The sequence below is a fragment of the Punica granatum genome, chromosome 3, assembly GCF_007655135.1.
Source record: "Punica granatum isolate Tunisia-2019 chromosome 3, ASM765513v2, whole genome shotgun sequence".
Lineage (NCBI taxonomy): Eukaryota > Viridiplantae > Streptophyta > Magnoliopsida > Myrtales > Lythraceae > Punica > Punica granatum.
The window spans coordinates 3,918,563-3,935,934 of NC_045129.1; the positions used below are offsets into that span (position 1 = coordinate 3,918,563).

Consider the following 17,372-nt stretch of genomic DNA (forward strand, 5'->3'; position numbering starts at 1 on the left):
ATTAATGTCTTTGGATGGATCATTGCTTCATGCCGTAATTTCATTCCTCCGCTATCCGACTCGCAAAAAATTCAACGCAGCCCGAATTTTGGGCCCACGCGTCACTGAGCCCAGACGTGACGGCTCATTGGGCTCTCACCGAGGAAACTTCCAGTTTGACACGGACCGAACTTTCAACCGGTCTTTACAAGGTCACTGTTCGGTAGCGCGGGAAATCTCGTATGCACCCAGTCCATGCACCCGCCAGTCAGTTGCGCTAACTAATTCGATGGTTGCCGCGACGTGTGCATGCACCGGGTTCATGCAGTCGACTCGTGGTTGCTCAGCCTCCGCCACCACCTGTCACCTGTTCTTTCCTTCCTCCGACCGTCTCTCTCTCTCTGTCGCTCTAAGCATTCATTACCTCTCTCTCTCTTGAGCCTCAATAGACCGCATCGTGTTGATCGGAGCTCTGCTGAATCGATGCCCTGCTCTTGACTTCCAATCACTGGTCCCGACGGTTGCGATTCGATTGGCTCAGCCCCAATTTCGGTTCATCAGCTCCGACCAGTCTTTGTCCTGGGGCGAAATTCATCTCGTAGATTTCTGATTCAGTGTTCTCGGAGGCCATGGATTCGAGCAGGAGGGCCGTGGAGTCGTACTGGAGGTCGAGGATGATCGACGGGGCGACCTCCAACGAGGACAAGGTCGCGCCTGTCTACAAGTTTGAGGAGATTTGCGAGCTCTTGAGGTCCTCCGACGTCAGTATTGTCAAAGAGGTCTCGGAGTTTGTCCTCAAACGGCTTGATCACAAGAGCCCCATTGTCAAGCACAAGGTAATTTCATTCTGTGACCTTCTTCTGAAGCTAAAGCAGCAGCTTGATGATAGTTTTGTTTGTGGGTTCTCCATGTTTCCTGGAAAGGTCTGAACTTCTCTGTTGAGGGGATTTCGTTGACACATTCAGGTAGTATTTGCGGATTTTGAATCTTTCGGGTTGTGGAGAAGCTTGTTCTCGTTTCTTTTGTGGCTAGGAAATTGTTAAATGGATGGTTTTATATCTCTGGATTGAGAAAGATTCAGCTGTTGAAAGATTGTGGTTGTGGTCATTTGGAATGATGATCTCTGAGGGGTTTTGTCTCTGATCCTGATGATACAGTAATTTTCCTGTCCTTTGTCTATAGAAGTGCATGTGTTTTGTTCCATGGCATCGTCAATTATCTGATTTTATACATGTGAGGCTGCGAAGGAAGTACAGATAGCTAAGCTTGACCCTGTCCATATGCTTGGTTTGGATTAAGGTTCTACCTTACATCTGTAGGTTTTGTGGAATTCGTAGATATTATAACCTTGTTGTGCATGTGTATTTTTGTGCTGCTACAAATCGCCAATGTAGCTTGCTGAATCTGTTTCTGAAATGATGATGCCCTTCTTGTTGCTTACTTAGTTTGATTTGGATAGTGAGAATCGTGATGCCAGCAAGATGTTTCTGCAGGCTCTTAGGTTAATCAAGTATTGTGTTGGAAAATCTGGTGTGGATTTCCAGAGGGAGATGCAGAGACACTCTGTCGCTGTTCGGCAGTTGCTCCACTATAGGGGCCAGCCAGATCCTCTAAAAGGGGATGCCCTCAACAAAGCAGTAAGAGACTCTGCCCAAGAAGCCATTGCTGCTATCTTCGGGGAACAGGATAGTAGACCTGCACCAGCAGAAAATCTCAGCAGAAGAATTGAAGGTTTTGGGAATACAAACTTTCATATGCCCACAGAAGATAAGAAATCATTCCTTAGCGAGGTAGTTGTTCTAGGGAGTGCATCTATTAAGCAGGGCCTCAGCAGCTTCACACAAGGTCACTCGTTTAGGAATAACGACAATGGAAGCTACAGGGGTCCAAATCTTCAGAGATCTTTGACTGTGGGAAAAGAGTACTCTGATAGGTACGTGCCAGTGGAAATCCCCAATGAAAATCAGAGTGGTTTTGGGACTTCAAGGAATGTGAGTACTGGTTCATGGAATTCAGAGGCGAGGGTTGTGCAGATGGAAACAAGTAATGGAGAATCCAATTCAAATCACCCTGAGAGTAAGACCCGTGAGGAGCGATTGTTGGACACTATTGTTACATCTGGCGGTGTGCGTCTGCAACCCACCCGAGATGCCATTCAGGTTTTCCTGATGGAAGCTGCAAAGTTGGAAGCTCTGGCTTTAAGTCGAGCTCTTGAATCGAAGCTGCAGTTGCCACAGTGGCAGGTTATCTTTCTAATATTTACGCCTGGCTTTAGCATATGGCATTTATTTTGTTAATAATGAATCTAGAAACTCTAGACTTCTGGGAAGCGAAGTTGCACCGATCTTATTGAAAGCTGTGATAGTTTTTCCTCATGAGTGTTCGAACCTGAATTTTTTTTCCCCCGTCCTTGGAGAAGTGGCCTGTAAAGTACTTTGTTCTAGATAAGAAATAATTCTTGGCTGTTGATGTTTGTTTTATTGTTTGAGCTGCATCAGAAAAAATGCTGCTTTAAAAGTTTATAAGTTTCCAACATTTAGCTAAAATTGAATTTTTCAGGTGCGCATGAAAGCTGTCTGTGTCCTGGATTCGATCATTAGGAAGAAGGATGATGAACCATTCTCTATTATAGCTTCTTATTTTAGTGACAACAAAGATACTCTTGTCAGATGTTCTGAGTCTCCACAAGCATCTCTAAGGGAAAAGGCTTACAAGGTAAGTCGCCTCAACCACATTTCTATCTTACTTATTTGTTGCATCTCTTTTCCATGTATGTATATGTGTGTGTGTGTGTGTGTGGGGGGGGGGGGGGGGGGGGGGGGGGGGGTTGTGTGTGTGCGTGCACATGCATGTTCAATCCGACATTGGTGACGTGATTAATGATACTGGTTACAATTAATTTTCTGTGATTTCTTAGTCCTAGAAGAAAGTCGTGATTTAGAAATGGCCTGGTTAATATGTACTTGATGATCAAATATGCATTTGGATTACATGTAGAGATCCTCATAATCATTTTTTATATAAATTCAATATCCCCATTGATCTTTGCCTTCCAACTGATAGGTCCTAAGTCTTCTGGGCGGGGAGCAAGCAAGCAGTATAGGAGGCAATGGGGTGAAGCCATTGAAGGCTGAGAAAGATTTTGTCGAGATGCCTAACCTTATAGATACTGGTGATTCAGATTCAGATAATATCTTTGGAACAGATGATTCTGCAAAGAAAATAATCGATCAGAATGCTGAAAACCCTACAACTCATAGTCCACTTATTGATGATTTGTTTGGAGGTGGTGTGGACTTTAGTACAGGCCCAAGTCTTCTGCAGAATGATGATGACCCATTTGCTGATGTCTCATTCCACACCAACGAGGGTAGGGACCATGCTGATGATATATTCAATGGCATGAATGTCAGTGAAAGTCAAGGCGCAGCCGTGGATCGAGTTACAACAAATACTAATGGGATCGAGTTATTTGATTCTTTCGGGTCCAGTCCCAAAGTTCCTTTAGGGCAGGAAGTTCGTAAAGATGATGTCACTGATCTGATAGCTGGACTGTCAATCAATGAAGATGCTTCTAAGACCAACACCCAAAATGGAACCTCAATTTTGGAGAAGTATCCGGCCAATCAAGTATCCAATGATGCTATAAGCAACCTGCTTGGCTCTCAAGCATCAGGGATTGGTGCAAACGGTACAAGTTTCATACCCAGTAATTTACTCCCCGGGATGATGTTAAATCCCGCTTTTGTCCCTCAGGCAATGAATTATGGGCCGATGGGGAATTTCTTTAATCAGCAGCAACTTTTGGCAACGATGGCCCACTTCCAAAATCTTGGGAATCTAACTGCACAGAATGTAAGCGCCAGTCAAGCTACTGGAAATTTAGATGGTTATGCATCACCTTTTCCTGATATATTCCAGTCGAACTTCCCGAATCAGACTCCTACTTCAACGATGAACAATTTGAAGAAGGAAGATACCAAAGCTTTCGATTTTATTTCCGTAAGTAACCGAACTGCGATCTTCAAGATTGAAATGTCCTGCATTTCCTTGCAGAGTAACTTTTCCTCCTTTGGAGAGTCTTTCCATTTCCCTTTTACATGCTATGGGTCAGTGGATTGCTTCAGTGGGCTTTGGAGATTTTTGACACATCCATTTTACTAAGATGGAAAGCAATCTTTCATTGGCATATCTAAAATCTTTATGCATTCTCTTGTTTTACAGGACCATCTCGCCTCAGCTCGTGATCCAAAGAGGGTGCTTTGAGTCCACTGAACTGCATGCACCTTTTACTCCCTTATTTATGGCCTTTTTAGCTGGAAAGATCTGCTCTTACTGATGAGATGGGTGAATAATTTCTGAATATTACTGTTCAACCATCCAAGGAGATGGGTCCAAGAATACGTGGTAAGTTCAAGGATATGAACTAAGGTCCATGAGGTTGTCAAAGTGCTCGTGCAGAAATCGCTATAGTACGGCATTAGGGTCAGCGGCGGGAGCAGGATAGAACTCCCATGGAATAGAAGCAACCCTCGAATCCTCTGCACGTGGAATGCAGTGTGGTCGAGTGTGCCCTCATTCCTCGGCTACGAGACCAGTGACACATAAACGGCAATTTTTGTTTTCTATTCCTTTTTCTCTTTATAGTTTGTCCGTCCCCTTCTTTAGGAAAAAAGAACACACAGAGAGGTATGTTGTGTAATTGGACATAGTAGTGATCAATAAAAGAATTCTCGATGTATTCCGAACCAAAGTTCTCTCTATCAGTTGTAAGTCCATGCAACTCAGATGGTCGGTTGATACCGATAAACCTCATCTTTTATAAAGCAGCCGGAACTAACTCAGGTAATTGGCTTACTTGGAACAGGAAACCTCCAAGAATCAAATTTAAATTTAGCCTTCTGAAGCATGAAAAGCACTTCTGATCTATGTTAACACCTTGCCCGCCAGCAGCTCTCTCTCTGTGGTCCAGATCGTATCCGCCGTCAAACTTCCTTCACTAAAAGAAAAGACCACCGTCAAACTTCCTTCGCCAAAAGAAAAGACCGATCCGACCATGTCAAGGTGGCAAATCCTTGCTCCGAGGCAAATTGAAGTTGACGCTAACTCTGTAGTTTGCTAGTTTATGAGGTTTTTCCGATGACAGTTTCTTCTTGATTCTTCACCTTCATCATGGTCTCCTCGAACTGTGCCCGCTTGGCTGCTCGGAGCTCGAGTATGGAAGGTGCCAGCGGTTTGAGGTTTCCGTGCAACTCGACCAGGTGGAAGAATTCTTGCTTGCTCAAGCTCTTCTTATGCACCAGTTCTTCCACCGCTGCATCCATGAGCTCTCGATTTTGCTGCAGGATCTGATGCGGAAATACCAAAATTTAAGAAGCAACAAATATGTCGATTGAAAGTTCTGTCGAAGAATTTATGACCACAGCACCTCTTTAGCACGATCATAACACGCATTCATGATCCTCAGAGCCTCCAAGTCTATTTCCTGAAAAAAAAAATCACGTGAAATAACTCTGGATTTTTGGATAAGTGATAAAATAACTACGGATTTACCATCAACGATAAGATTTTTTTTTCCTCTCTTCTTTCACATTATCCTATGAAAAAAAAAAGGCATAGAATCCTAGCTGTTGCTTACATCAATTCGATCAGAGACCCAATGGTTCCATAACCCATAATGCTTATCAGAAAGCCCACCGAGGACAAAGGTTCTTGCAGCTGACCTGGCATTATCTGCTGTTTCCGCCCATATCGTGCTCAACTGGTATAAAACGATGGATCTCATATTAGTATTGGGAAACAGATCAGTTACTGAAATGAAATTGAGCTTGGATGAATTTCTCAAATCAATTTATATGAAGCTCTTGGTCACAGAAAGTAAGCTGACCTGACCCTCGCCATACCATAGCTCATCGGCAGCGCGTGGTGCCAGTTGGACAGTGATATGATCCAACAAAGATTGCCGACTGCACGATATTGGAAGATAGAATTAGCAAGAGCACATGAATATAGTAGAGTAACATGCCAAGGAGAAGGATCTAATCAGTGATCATAAGATGTGCCTGAATAAAAATTTGATTCTATGTATAGAAGAAAAAGAGCTTGAGAGGGAAAAGTTCAGACCTCAGCATTCCTTCTTTGAACTTCATATGGTCCATTTTCATCCTAACATATCCCAACTCCCTACCAGCTCGGGGAGCAATGGTGACCTATTACAAAAGGGGCGCATCAGGTGGCAGTCAAGTTCTTCCCCCTCTCGACTATTAGAAACAAATAACCATCAAATTATTGAAAACATGCCAATGATGGAAATTTGATAGAGGAGGCAACGAGTTCTTCGCGATAATGAAATGATTTAGTGAGTAAATGAATTTGTGAATCCACAGACACGGGAAAACAATTAGAGAAAGAAGCGGTGAAGAGGTCAAGTATCTTACAAACTCGACATTTTTTAGGTCCGGAAAGTTAACTGCTACAACGGCCATTGCAGCCTCATTAATAGCCACTTGCTTCCATGTGTCAGGGCTCCTGTCCTTTCGATCCAGCATTCCTCTTTCTTCTATTTGTGCAGCTTGTAGCAGGTCATCAGTTGTAATCTACTTGGAAGCAGGAAAAAAAAAATCCAAATTAACATGACAAGATAATATCCAGATTAATTGCATGAAAACTAGGCTTTTCTCACCATTTATTATTTACCTAATTCTCGATCCCAACACAAGAAAGAGCAGCATAACTAACCTGAGCTAAAAGTGGGGTGTAAATACCTCTCTCAACACCCACCATAATTTAACAGGTTAAGCCACCCACATGGATTTTGTAAGGCCCAAACCGACATGGATCTATGGGCTTGCTTTCATAACAAATCCCTTTGTCCAAGGAAAGGAAAATTAAAGAGAGAAAATTTTCAACAATTATACCTCAGTCCTCCCATCACGCATCATGTTGATAGCTGCAACTTCGACAATATTTGCTAGCTCGGCCCCAACCATTCCGTCAGTCATACTAGCCACAGCAAGGTAGTCAACATCCTCAGCCATTGGCTTCTTTCGAGCATGGACCTACACTCAATGTATTAAAATAGAATCAAGTCACAAATTGCCAATGCAAATTTGTAGTTATATACTTATGGTCTTCCACAAAAAGAACAGAACTCCTATTCATCTGCGAGTCAATAATGATGACCTGAAGTATCTCCATTCGACCTATTAGTCCGGGTTTAGGGATAAAAATTTTCCTATCAAACCGTCCTGGTCTGACAAGTGCTGGATCAAGGATGTCAGGCCTGTTCGTGGAAGCAATGGTAATCACTTCCCCTCTTCCTTCAAACCCATCCAGGCATACAAGCAGCTGAAGCATACCATGAACATTAAACATCAATGCCTCGAAAGAAATTATGCAACTTGACAAAATTAGATTGTACACAAATGCCTAGAGAAACCTGATTAAGAGTAGCATCACGTTCTTGTCCACCAGATCCCTTGATCAAACCACGCTCTCTTCCAACAGCATCCAACTCATCAATGAAGACAACTGAAGGAGCCTATGAGAAAGTTTCATGGTGGCCATTATCCACAAAGTTACCGATTTTTGGTGAATATACTATAATAGGTTGACTATGAGAACAAGTTTTGTGAATCACAAAGGAAATCAAGTACAACAGAAGCAAATGATATATCTGGTTTGAGAGAGCTAGACAGTTCTTTTAATTGTCTCATATGGAAAATGAGTAAGATACAGGGAAAAAACTGGTCAGATTGTACTTCACAAGATTATATGTAATCCAGTAAATCTTAGAAAAAAGGATTTCACATCAAAAGAAAATTTGAAACTGGAAAAATATTTCTATTTCCAGAATAAACAGGTCAAGTCTTATATTTTCTGTAATAAGCTGAAGAACAAGCTATATTGAAGAAGTTAATAAGAGTGTAATGCAGGGAAGAATTATCAAGAATTAAGACATGATGGTTAATAAGCTAGACGGGGCATTTAAATTACATTTTCCCTTGCTTCTTGGTAAAGTGCACGGACACGAGAAGCGCCGACACCAACGTATATCTCTACAAACTGGGAGGCAGAAATGGAAAAGAAGTTCACACCAGCCTCACCAGCCACAGCTTTTGCGAGAAGTGTCTTACCCACACCAGGGGGACCACAGAGAAGTATACCACCTGATTAGAAAAGCCAGATTAACCAGAGAACAACCACATGCGGAGCAGTTACACTACGAATTATAACTGTGAGAGGAACCATTTTCTAATAACTCTTTCCCAAAAACAATCAAATAATTGCACCATCAAAAGTCTAACAGAAGGCTGCTTGAGGAAGACCTTTCAATTCAGTTCTTTCTTATTTAGAAACTTCACTTCCAAGTTGAATTTCTCTTCGAGGAATTCAACCATCCAAGAAATTCTTCGATATGCTTCAATATATTTGTTTTCCTCCTAAATGTCATGCTTATAATATGTATAACACAACCTCTCTAATGAAAATTATGAATTATAATGAGAAATATGAATCAATATGGCCCATTAAAAATCATGAAGGATATACATATTTTAACTTCAATCTCATCTGAAACACCAACTCATGCAAGAAAAGCCCCTATTGCAAAAATATCTAACAGATCAGACCGGCATAAAACATGTAAATATATTGCAAATACCGATCTCTATGGTTGGGACCTCATATTTAGAGGTCCAGACCACTTTATACAATATTTAGACGGCCAGAACTACACATGGAATTTTAATCAACTATAGGTGGGCAGGAATTGGGACTCTAGCAATGATCAGTTGGCAGTAAAACGCTTTTCCAACATAAAGAGTTCTGCAAGAAAGAACTTACCAGGTATCTTCACTCCCCTCCTCCGGTACATCTCTCCATGAGTAAAGAACTTAACTATCTCCTCAAGCTCGAGCCTAATTTTCCCAAGCCCTGCCACATCACTAAACTTCACATCGATTCCCCTCTCCAAGTACTGAGGGAGCCTCTTATTTTGGGCCCTCCTGACCCGAGCCCCCGACTTCATAAACTGCATAGCCATCTTCATGTAAGGATTCTGCTCTGCTCCAACTCCTTCACCTTCTTCATCAATTCCGTCAATCCCTTCCAACTCTCTCTCTAACTCCTTCATCTTCTTCCTCTCCTCTGCCTCTGCCTTCTCAATCTTAAGCCTATCTTCATAATCCTTCTGCTGCCTCCTATAACTAAACACCACCGTCCGGTAAAAGATGACAAAGAACACTAAACCTAAAGCAGTTGCAACATTCGAGTCCCGAGCTAAGTTCGCCCACACAATTGCCATGTACTGGTAATTCTTCCTAGCCTCTCGTAATGACTCCTCATACTTTTTCTTCTTGATCTCTCGCTTCCTCCGCCTCTCCTCCTCCTTCTTCTGGACCTTCATTGCCTTTTCAATCATCTCCCTCTCCTCCCTCATCCTTGTGAGCTGCTCCTTCTTCTGCCGCTTGAACTCCTCCCTCATCCGCCTCAACTCCAGTGCCCGTTTGGACTCCTTTTTCGGCTTCACCCATCTCAGCATAAACCCAGGCACTTCCCACAAGAACCCCAAGTACGGGGAGGGCACATCGGGCTTCTTAACAGGTGGAGTGTAAGCATTCACACACGAAGACTCTATTTTCAGCTCATCCCACATTTCCCAGAACTTCCTATTCCCTTCCAATGAGGGCAAAACCGTTCTTTCCACCCTCGAGTCATCCAAAACCACCAAAACTGGCTGCGGCCTTTGCCTCAGAGTAACCCCTCCCGCCTTAATCACATGCTTAAGCCTACCTTCTTTCTTCAGCTCCAATATGTCAGTGTACGGAATCCTATCTCTAACTGAAGGCAGTCCCTTTACCCAGGATTTGAGCTGCTCAGGGGTCAGAGCTTCGGGCGGCTTCTTTGCCGCCCGCTTTTTCTCCGAAACCTTCGCAGCTGCCATTGCAGGCTGTGGCAGAGAAGTGGCGATGACAGTCAGCGTTATGGGCACTGACAGGAGGCTCAGAAAAGGAGGTTTCTCGCATTGCTCTCTATCATCCGAATCACGAGGGCCGTCATCACCACCGGAATTTGGGGACTGAATTCGGCAAGAAATCGAAGGGTAAATCAGAAAGGAGTGTTTCGGGTTTCGAAACTTCGGTCTCGGGCATGAACGATGAGCAGGGAATGTTGACGAGCTGCCGAATGAACTGTGTAACGCCATGAATGTAAAGGATACCCTGCTCACACGGAAGCTATGTTACCCGTAAAGATCCTAACTTTTCCTTCCGTACATGTGAGGAGCATGAATTAAGCAGTGATACGAGCTCACCGGAGCCGACATTGAACAGGACAAATGGAAGTAGAGTTGGAATGATGATGAGATGAATTGGGAAGAGAGCAGCGGTGTGTGCTGTTGAAGATAGAGAGACCCAAAGAGATGTTGCAGAGGAGAAGCTGAAGCTGCCGGGCTCGCCAGCGCTGCTCAAAGTTCAATGTTCATTCTCATCAAAACGCACCGCATGGTCGGGTTTGATCATTTACTAATTTTTTTTTTTAATGCAATCCACCGAAGTGAAACTCCATCAACAGGGTGAAGAAATCGTGCATTCGGTTAGGGTATACATATCATCATAAACTTTCAAAGAAATAAGCTTTGCCCGTCAGAGACGTGCTCTTCGGCTGTTGGAAGTTCGGCAATGTTCACGAACATGACCAGATGCATAACATGGTAGCAACTAGGGGTGATCAGTTCCGGGTACTCTGTATTTTTCATAATACCCGGACCCTACCCTGTATGGAACAGGTTCCAAGATTTTGGAACCGGACCCTACCTTGTTGAATCATGGAACCAGACCCTACCCGAAACCTGTATTATACCATAGGTTCCGGGTACCCTATTGGAACCTGTAAATTTTTTCCTTTCGCTAAATAAAATCGAAAATATCACATACATAATCAGTAATCATGCCAAATAGATTATCAACAAAATTTAGATTAATTCACAACAATGAAATAATAATATGTCTCATCAATCCATCGACAAAATTGAACATCCATAATACGATCTCACATAACAAAGTGCCTATATTTTGATTTATTAGAGGAGATAGTAACTTTACCATTTCCTTTTTATTTTTTTTTTTATAAATAACCGGTTCCGAGTACCCTGTAGGCAGGAACCAGAACCGGAACCGATTTTCACAGGTTCCTAATTTTAATACCCGGAACCTACCCTATTTTCAATACGAGCTACCCAAACCCTACCCGTTAGGGTAGGTTCCAACCGGTTCCGGGTATACCCGGTACCCGTGCACACCCCTAGTAGCAACTTTGGTCGGACTTCATACTCGATGGTTACAAACTTGTGAAGCATCATATTTTCATACAAACGAATAAGAAAAGCAAACTTGCCGAAACTAATAACTTGAACGTCATCGCAGGATGAGAGCAGCAATGCATTCGAAAATGGACCAATTCATCCCTCTTTGAATCCACAACAATTTTAAAACTGTCCTCCATTTGGCTCCAATAAAAAATTATGATTCTTCTCACAAACATTCTTCCTCAGGTAGAAACGAAAAAATCACCTCCTTGCCAAGCAAAGACCATACTTAATCTAACGACCCCATTCCAAAAAGGGCGCAATCGGAACGACAGTTTACATCATATGCTCATTTGTAAATCACTATTTCACTGAGAATCTCCGAGATATAACCAATAACTTCTAAACGCCAAACATCAAATCCATGACCTTTGAGACCACAGACTTTGCTGGAGAAGCAATAGCGCCTCCCCCAGACTGTTTGGTGCCATTCTGAAGATAATATGGATTGGGAGAGGCTTTCCGTGAAATCAAATCAGCTGTTCTGCTTGAAGATGGGGGCACGGGCATGAATCCCTGATTGTTGTTGTCGAGTCTTTCATTCAGAGCTTGGCGTTGCATCGGATCTACTGGCTTCACACCCACAAGAAGAACCCCATTTATCTGCATCCCGTTCTTGCTCAGAGCCTTCTGGGCATCCGATCGATTCTGCATCATTTCAGAAGAGGCAAATCAGTAAAATGGCAGAGAAAATAGCAACAACGAGGAGGAGATGGAGAACGGAAAGAAGAGAACCTGATAGAGAATATGTATCCAGTTGGCATCTCTTGGACCAGGTACATGCTTGAGTATCACACCGCACTTTTCAAACTCCCGCAATACTAAGTTGGTATCCCCTGGAGAAAATCTGGACACAAATACAAAGGTCATTTAACATACCCCAAGCTGGTAATGCAGCTCATATTAACAAGACACCAACTGCACAATAAAATGAGAATTCAAAAACTACATCTGTTCATCCGTAACTTGCTCCAGTTGATACTGTAGCTTGAACTGTCACGCTCACAGTTGTGCATTAAACAAAAGTCAAATCAAAAGAAAGCACATTTACCCGTAAACGGTAACCCATTCTTCCTCATCAAGGTTTCCTGCAGGCATGGCATTTTTCTGCATCTCAGGCCAGACTGGCCTAGCAACCTCTCTTGGAGGTGGAAGAATGACCAAAGCACCTGCTTGTACAACACCCTCAACTGGTGAACCTTTAGCCTTCTCATCTGATTCACCTGAACCCTTCGCTGGAGACCACCAACTCGAACTCCCTGAACCTTGCTGAGTCTGCTGCCCCATCTTCAGTGCATAAGAAGTGCTCGCCTCCGATTTGCTCTTCAAAGGAGTTGAGAAGTCCCTCCCTGAGCTTTGAACTGGGGTTCGCGGATCCGATTTGATCTCCGGGGACATGGGATAGTCGGGAATCCCAGATTCAGGCGAGAAGTCTGACCGGTCCTCCAAAGTAAATACTGGAGGGGGTGGAAGATCAGAAGCCCCAAAGTTCTCACGCCACAGTGCTGAAACTGCAGCGGCCTGACCCGAGCTCGAGAACTTCCCTCTACGGGCAGAAATAGGCGTCGCCAAGTCTTGGAAGAACAGTGACTGCCTCCCTGACTTGGGAGTTCTCTGCGCTGTCGTGCTCATCATATGATATCTACAGCAACACGACCACGAAAAGGTCAGACCTTCTCAATCCTGAAAGCGCTTGAAATTAAAGAAAACACAACCCTCATGTATCCAACAACAGACAGAGGAGTTAGACATGACTGCAGCCTTAAACTGAAAGAAGAAGACCCGAAGCTGAGAGCCCCAAACTACAAAAAGCTCAACTCCGCTAAGCTACACAACACATTTCGAGTGAAATAGAATCGACAGAAACACTTCCAATGCGCACAGAGTCATTCACTTGAGCTCGAATTAGGCCAAAACCAATACCACCAATCCACAAACTAAATCAGAAAAATCAGTACTCCATACATCCAAACTTTGCTCAGCTCAATAAGAACAAACACCCGAAGTATTTAGCAGCTTCTCCGAGGTGAAACGGCAAAACACCCGGAAGAGAAACCAACGACGAGCTTCAACAATCACACGGTACGCAACATACATGAATTGCACAAGCAGAGACGGAAGAAAGAATACCTCCGCGGACTCGCAATCAAGCTCCGGATGATCGAATAGGGTTAGGGCTAGAGATTTTTGGGATTGGGAATGGTGATTCGGTGCAGATTCGACGACGGATTTTCCCTCCTAAACAGAGGCCGGTCTCCGACGAAGAAAGCCGCTCCTGCCCTAAAACCCTTCCTTCCCCCCAGTTCAAATTTATTCCTAATAATAATAATTACTGAAAATTAAAATAAAATAATTTTCAAATCTGTACTTTCGCAGCGAAATTACGTAAAAGTCCTCGCGCTCCATGGCTTGTTGCCTCGGGTCACTGCTCCATTTTCGTCATTGAATATCGTACGGAGCGTACTACTTCAATCATAATTAGCTTTTACTTTTTTTTGATAAAAGGATCTTAATTACATTTCGTGTGGATAATTCAATTTCGATGATCGCTGCAATTACTATAATTCCGAATTGGAATTAATATGGGATCTTTTATCAATCTAAACTGCTATAGTCGTTTATCGTTGGAACTGTATCATTCGATCATTCATACACGTCCCCGTCTATATCATGACGAGAAAAGTACACCTTTCGGCCCCTACGCATTTTTGGGGAGATTATGCATGAGAAACGTATACAGCGTTATCATTCATAACGTGTAATTATCTCCGAGTCTAGTCAGAGAAAACCCGAGGGCTGAGGTAGTAAAACTGCGACAAGCCAATTATAGTAATAATCCATCGTATAAAACCCGACTTATTACAAATTACCGCAGCAGCCATTTGTTGGCTTTGATTATTCATGTGATTACACATAAGCCAACTTATCAAAAAAAAAAGATTACACATAAGCCAACTAGCTAGCATGATATGATACGTCCTACCCCTAGCTATTGTTAACAAATTAGCATCTCTATCACCATTTGATCATTAAGATCAAATATATATCATAATTAAGAGGCGTTTGATTATCTTATATTAAGAGCCACAATGCCCTTCAAGAGCCGCGTGATATGAATTGTGTGGGCCCCTTGATTAAGCAGCTTGCATGGTTAAGGCACCATCTCAACACAAGATGGAACAATCCTCAATCCTCAATCCTCATCGCAGTGAAGAACATGGCAGCTCCAGTCTGTACTCTGTTTGAAATCTTCGACCAGCTTCGGACTGCACATTTCCCAGGCCTTAAATTCCTGGAAGTTCATGCAGATTTATATCGTTCTGGGTTGATCAGAACGGAGCTGAGAGAGGCTCCTTGAGCGCGTCCATGAAGTTGTCGGGGGAGTCGACGAGTAAGCTGCTGGGTGCCTCGACATTGCACAAGCACTGGCAAGGCTTCTCCAGCAGAGCCTTCTTCAGATTCTCCACAGTTTTGTCTACAGGCTTTACAATGTTATTAGCCTCGGCCAGCGACTCCATCTGGCTTATCGGAACAACCGGTTTCATTCCCTGAGCATCCGAGAATTAATAACGTGCTTAACGTAAAATTACTGCAAACTGTGTCTATACACAATGTAAAACTCAGTGAACGCTTATCCGACGACAAAGACTTACCTCAACGAATATGTTTGATGCTTCGCTTGGTTCCATCTTCTGAACTACATCGGCTGCGACTTCCTGCACAAAAAAGAAACACACATTGCACTTAACTTGACGATGTAGTATTTTCCTCTTTCTTTTGTTCCTCGCATTACTATACGTTTTAACATATCACGCCAAGAGAACTTCCAATCGATCGATAACAATTCTTCCACTTCCATGACATTGCGAATCTACATTGTACGGAAGACGGATTAAAGGAGAGGGGAGTATGCGTACCCTGGCATGGTCGATCTGACCTTGACTCAAGGTCTTGGGCTCCATCTCAATAGGACAACCGATGCTAGCCATTGAACTAAAACCTTAACTCAAATTTGTTCTGATCACGCTTGTCTGGCTTGCAATTGGTTATTTCCAATTCAATTTCAACCCATCAGCTTCTCCAACTTTACCGGGATGTGTCCGTATTTATACTTGGCCAATGGAGTTTGGTGATCTTTTTGGGGTATTTATTGCAATCACGGCCTCTATTTTTTGACTTTAGATCGGAAATTTGAGGCTGGACTTGGAGTCTGAACTGTCATATCACTAACTTCCCGTGCACATGACCACACTATCATGCTTTCTCCAACCAGAATACGTACTATCGAGTCGATATTTGAAATGGACAAGCCAATCATCGATCAGGGATCGATCCTTATTTCTTCCGAGTCCATACTTCCTTTTCTCCGATAAAATTCTCACCAGTCGATTGGTTCACATTTATCCCAAAGCAGGACCGATTATCGCAAACGTCGAACAGACGTTAAACTCTGAGGTCTAGCTGAGTCGCTAATGGCCCATCTATGAAACCTTTAAAGTCCAATTAAGCTCAACAAACAAACACATAGAAAGCCCGGCCCAGTTGTCTTGCCCTTTCGCGGGCAATCTCTTTTCTAGAGAACATATATAATATATATTGCTAAGCATCACGAGGGCACCAAAATATAATTATACGTCCCTCGCGGTCGATCTCTCCGTCTTCTTCAGGTTCGAGTGTCGAAATGAGGATTTGGATCATCTTCCAACACTTACAGCGGCGATAAATTCACCATTGTTTCGTTACGTTTTCTTTTTTGCGCTATTACATCTTTGTATATAACATGTGGATATAAAATGCAATTGCTTCGTTTTACCTTCTGTTGTTTGTTCAAGTAGACAACATGTTGACTTATTAATTCCACGGTAGTCATCAAGAGACCATGATGAGTACTTAATGATCAAATATTGTTAAATAAAATAACTAGAGAAGAATTGAGCTGGTTTTATCTGGAGCCTATGCATGTCGCCATCTTTAGCACAGCCATAGGGTACCCCGTCATAGCCATGTGACTATACTTAATTAAGCTAATTAAATGTTAGGGTGGTTAATGACTTTTTGCTCCATGTACTTCATATATATATGTGCGTATATGTATATATATATCATGCATGTGAGCTATCTTCTTATTGATTAATATGTTCCAATCTCCCTTTCTCTCTAATGCCTTTAAAGACTGCACTAAGATTGCTTGCAAAAAGTCTTCAGTAATGGCTTTTACAAAGGATCGATCAATAACGGAAAATGTGTGGAAACTCAAACTTTTCGATCAGCGGTATCCTAAAAATATGTTAACGACTGCACCTGAAAAGTACATTATTGTCGAAAAATCGAATACTGATAAATACCCCGATAATGTGTAAAGGCAACTCACTGCGATGGATATTTACCATATGAAATACAACTACTTTTAGAAAGAATCTATAATTAGGTATGACCATGAAAATAAAAGTGAAAATTCAGCATTACCAACTCCACAGAAAATGACCTAATTCAATGAAACCAAGTATTTTATCTTTCGAGGCCACGTGAAGACAGTGAGTCGAATACGGCCTCAATGGGAGATTAGAATTTGCAAAATTCTTTTTCTTTTTCTTTTTTTTCCTTTTTTTCTTTTAGAACATGAAATTGATTTATTCATCTACGATCTACTCCTTTTTGGAAAAGAAAAAGGAAATTGAGAGGGCATCGACCGTTGGGTCTCTCTAACATATGCTTGCCCATTCCCATATTTATTATTCTATCTATCTCTGGCTATGTGTGTGTGTGTGTGTGTATATATACAGTTTCTATATGTTGGCATGTTCATTCTCTGAAATTCTGACCAAATCAATTATATCATCTCCATGTGAGTGCTCTTTAACATCTCAACCCCCCCCCCCACCCCCCCCCCCCCCCCCCCCCCCCCCCCCCCCCCCCCAAACACCACTCACCTCCCTTTATTTACATTTTCCCAAAATCTACTATTTTTATGATCGTAGTTTTTTTTTTCTCTTTTGATTAGGCAATAGGCAGTGATGGGTTTTCTTTT

At 42.6% G+C, this 17,372-nt stretch overlaps 4 protein-coding genes across 5 annotated transcripts; 1 reads left to right on the forward strand and 3 right to left on the reverse strand.

Annotated features, from left to right (window-relative positions):
* Positions 1-344: 344 nt before the first annotated feature.
* On the forward strand, positions 345-4,732 carry LOC116198614 (protein MODIFIED TRANSPORT TO THE VACUOLE 1-like). Its single transcript, XM_031528804.1, has 5 exons — positions 345-815; positions 1,473-2,222; positions 2,539-2,694; positions 3,043-3,981; positions 4,204-4,732. Exons 1-5 carry the CDS (start codon positions 609-611, stop codon positions 4,243-4,245), a joined length of 2,094 nt encoding a protein of 697 aa, XP_031384664.1. The 5' UTR covers positions 345-608; the 3' UTR covers positions 4,246-4,732.
* On the reverse strand, positions 4,695-10,443 carry LOC116198612 (probable inactive ATP-dependent zinc metalloprotease FTSHI 2, chloroplastic). The gene is made up of 11 exons (XM_031528803.1): positions 8,824-10,443; positions 7,975-8,147; positions 7,418-7,519; positions 7,162-7,326; positions 6,897-7,037; positions 6,417-6,575; positions 6,103-6,188; positions 5,867-5,945; positions 5,618-5,740; positions 5,408-5,464; positions 4,695-5,327 (listed from the first exon to the last, which is right to left on the reverse strand). Exons 1-11 carry the CDS (start codon positions 10,181-10,183, stop codon positions 5,103-5,105), a joined length of 2,670 nt encoding a protein of 889 aa, XP_031384663.1. The 5' UTR covers positions 10,184-10,443; the 3' UTR covers positions 4,695-5,102.
* A 973-nt stretch (positions 10,444-11,416) lies between these two features.
* Positions 11,417-13,656, reverse strand: LOC116201915 (nuclear pore complex protein NUP35). 2 transcript variants are annotated; one of them, XM_031533373.1, is made up of 4 exons: positions 13,475-13,656; positions 12,396-13,027; positions 12,080-12,191; positions 11,417-11,992 (listed from the first exon to the last, which is right to left on the reverse strand). In XM_031533373.1, the coding sequence occupies exons 2-4, from the start codon at positions 12,977-12,979 to the stop codon at positions 11,687-11,689; spliced, it is 1,002 nt and encodes a 333-aa protein (XP_031389233.1). In that variant the 5' UTR covers positions 12,980-13,027; positions 13,475-13,656; the 3' UTR covers positions 11,417-11,686. The 2 variants fall into 2 exon arrangements, with proteins under 2 accessions (XP_031389233.1, XP_031389232.1); XM_031533372.1 differs by having other exon boundaries at positions 12,396-12,986; positions 13,475-13,654.
* A 544-nt stretch (positions 13,657-14,200) lies between these two features.
* LOC116201164 lies at positions 14,201-15,416 on the reverse strand. The gene is made up of 3 exons (XM_031532294.1): positions 15,262-15,416; positions 14,998-15,060; positions 14,201-14,892 (listed from the first exon to the last, which is right to left on the reverse strand). Exons 1-3 carry the CDS (start codon positions 15,331-15,333, stop codon positions 14,674-14,676), a joined length of 354 nt encoding a protein of 117 aa, XP_031388154.1. The 5' UTR covers positions 15,334-15,416; the 3' UTR covers positions 14,201-14,673.
* Between the last annotated feature and the right edge of the window lie 1,956 nt (positions 15,417-17,372).

Coding starts and splice junctions, on each gene's coding strand:
- LOC116198614 (XM_031528804.1), top strand. CDS start 609: ATGGATTCGAGCAGGAGGGCCGTGGAGTCGTACTGGAGGTCGAGGATG. Junction 2,223..2,538: donor TGCAGTTGCCACAGTGGCAG/GTTATCTTTCTA, acceptor TGAATTTTTCAG/GTGCGCATGAAAGCTGTCTG. Junction 2,695..3,042: donor TAAGGGAAAAGGCTTACAAG/GTAAGTCGCCTC, acceptor TCCAACTGATAG/GTCCTAAGTCTTCTGGGCGG.
- LOC116198612 (XM_031528803.1), bottom strand. CDS start 10,183: ATGGCGTTACACAGTTCATTCGGCAGCTCGTCAACATTCCCTGCTCAT. Junction 7,520..7,974: donor ACCAAGAAGCAAGGGAAAAT/GTAATTTAAATG, acceptor ACTTTCTCATAG/GCTCCTTCAGTTGTCTTCAT. Junction 5,465..5,617: donor GGGTCTCTGATCGAATTGAT/GTAAGCAACAGC, acceptor TTTTTTTTTCAG/GAAATAGACTTGGAGGCTCT.
- LOC116201915 (XM_031533373.1), bottom strand. CDS start 12,979: ATGATGAGCACGACAGCGCAGAGAACTCCCAAGTCAGGGAGGCAGTCA. Junction 12,192..12,395: donor GAATGGGTTACCGTTTACGG/GTAAATGTGCTT, acceptor ATTTGTGTCCAG/ATTTTCTCCAGGGGATACCA. Junction 11,993..12,079: donor GGATACATATTCTCTATCAG/GTTCTCTTCTTT, acceptor GAAATGATGCAG/AATCGATCGGATGCCCAGAA.
- LOC116201164 (XM_031532294.1), bottom strand. CDS start 15,333: ATGGCTAGCATCGGTTGTCCTATTGAGATGGAGCCCAAGACCTTGAGT. Junction 15,061..15,261: donor GTCAGATCGACCATGCCAGG/GTACGCATACTC, acceptor TTTTTTGTGCAG/GAAGTCGCAGCCGATGTAGT. Junction 14,893..14,997: donor CATCAAACATATTCGTTGAG/GTAAGTCTTTGT, acceptor TCGGATGCTCAG/GGAATGAAACCGGTTGTTCC.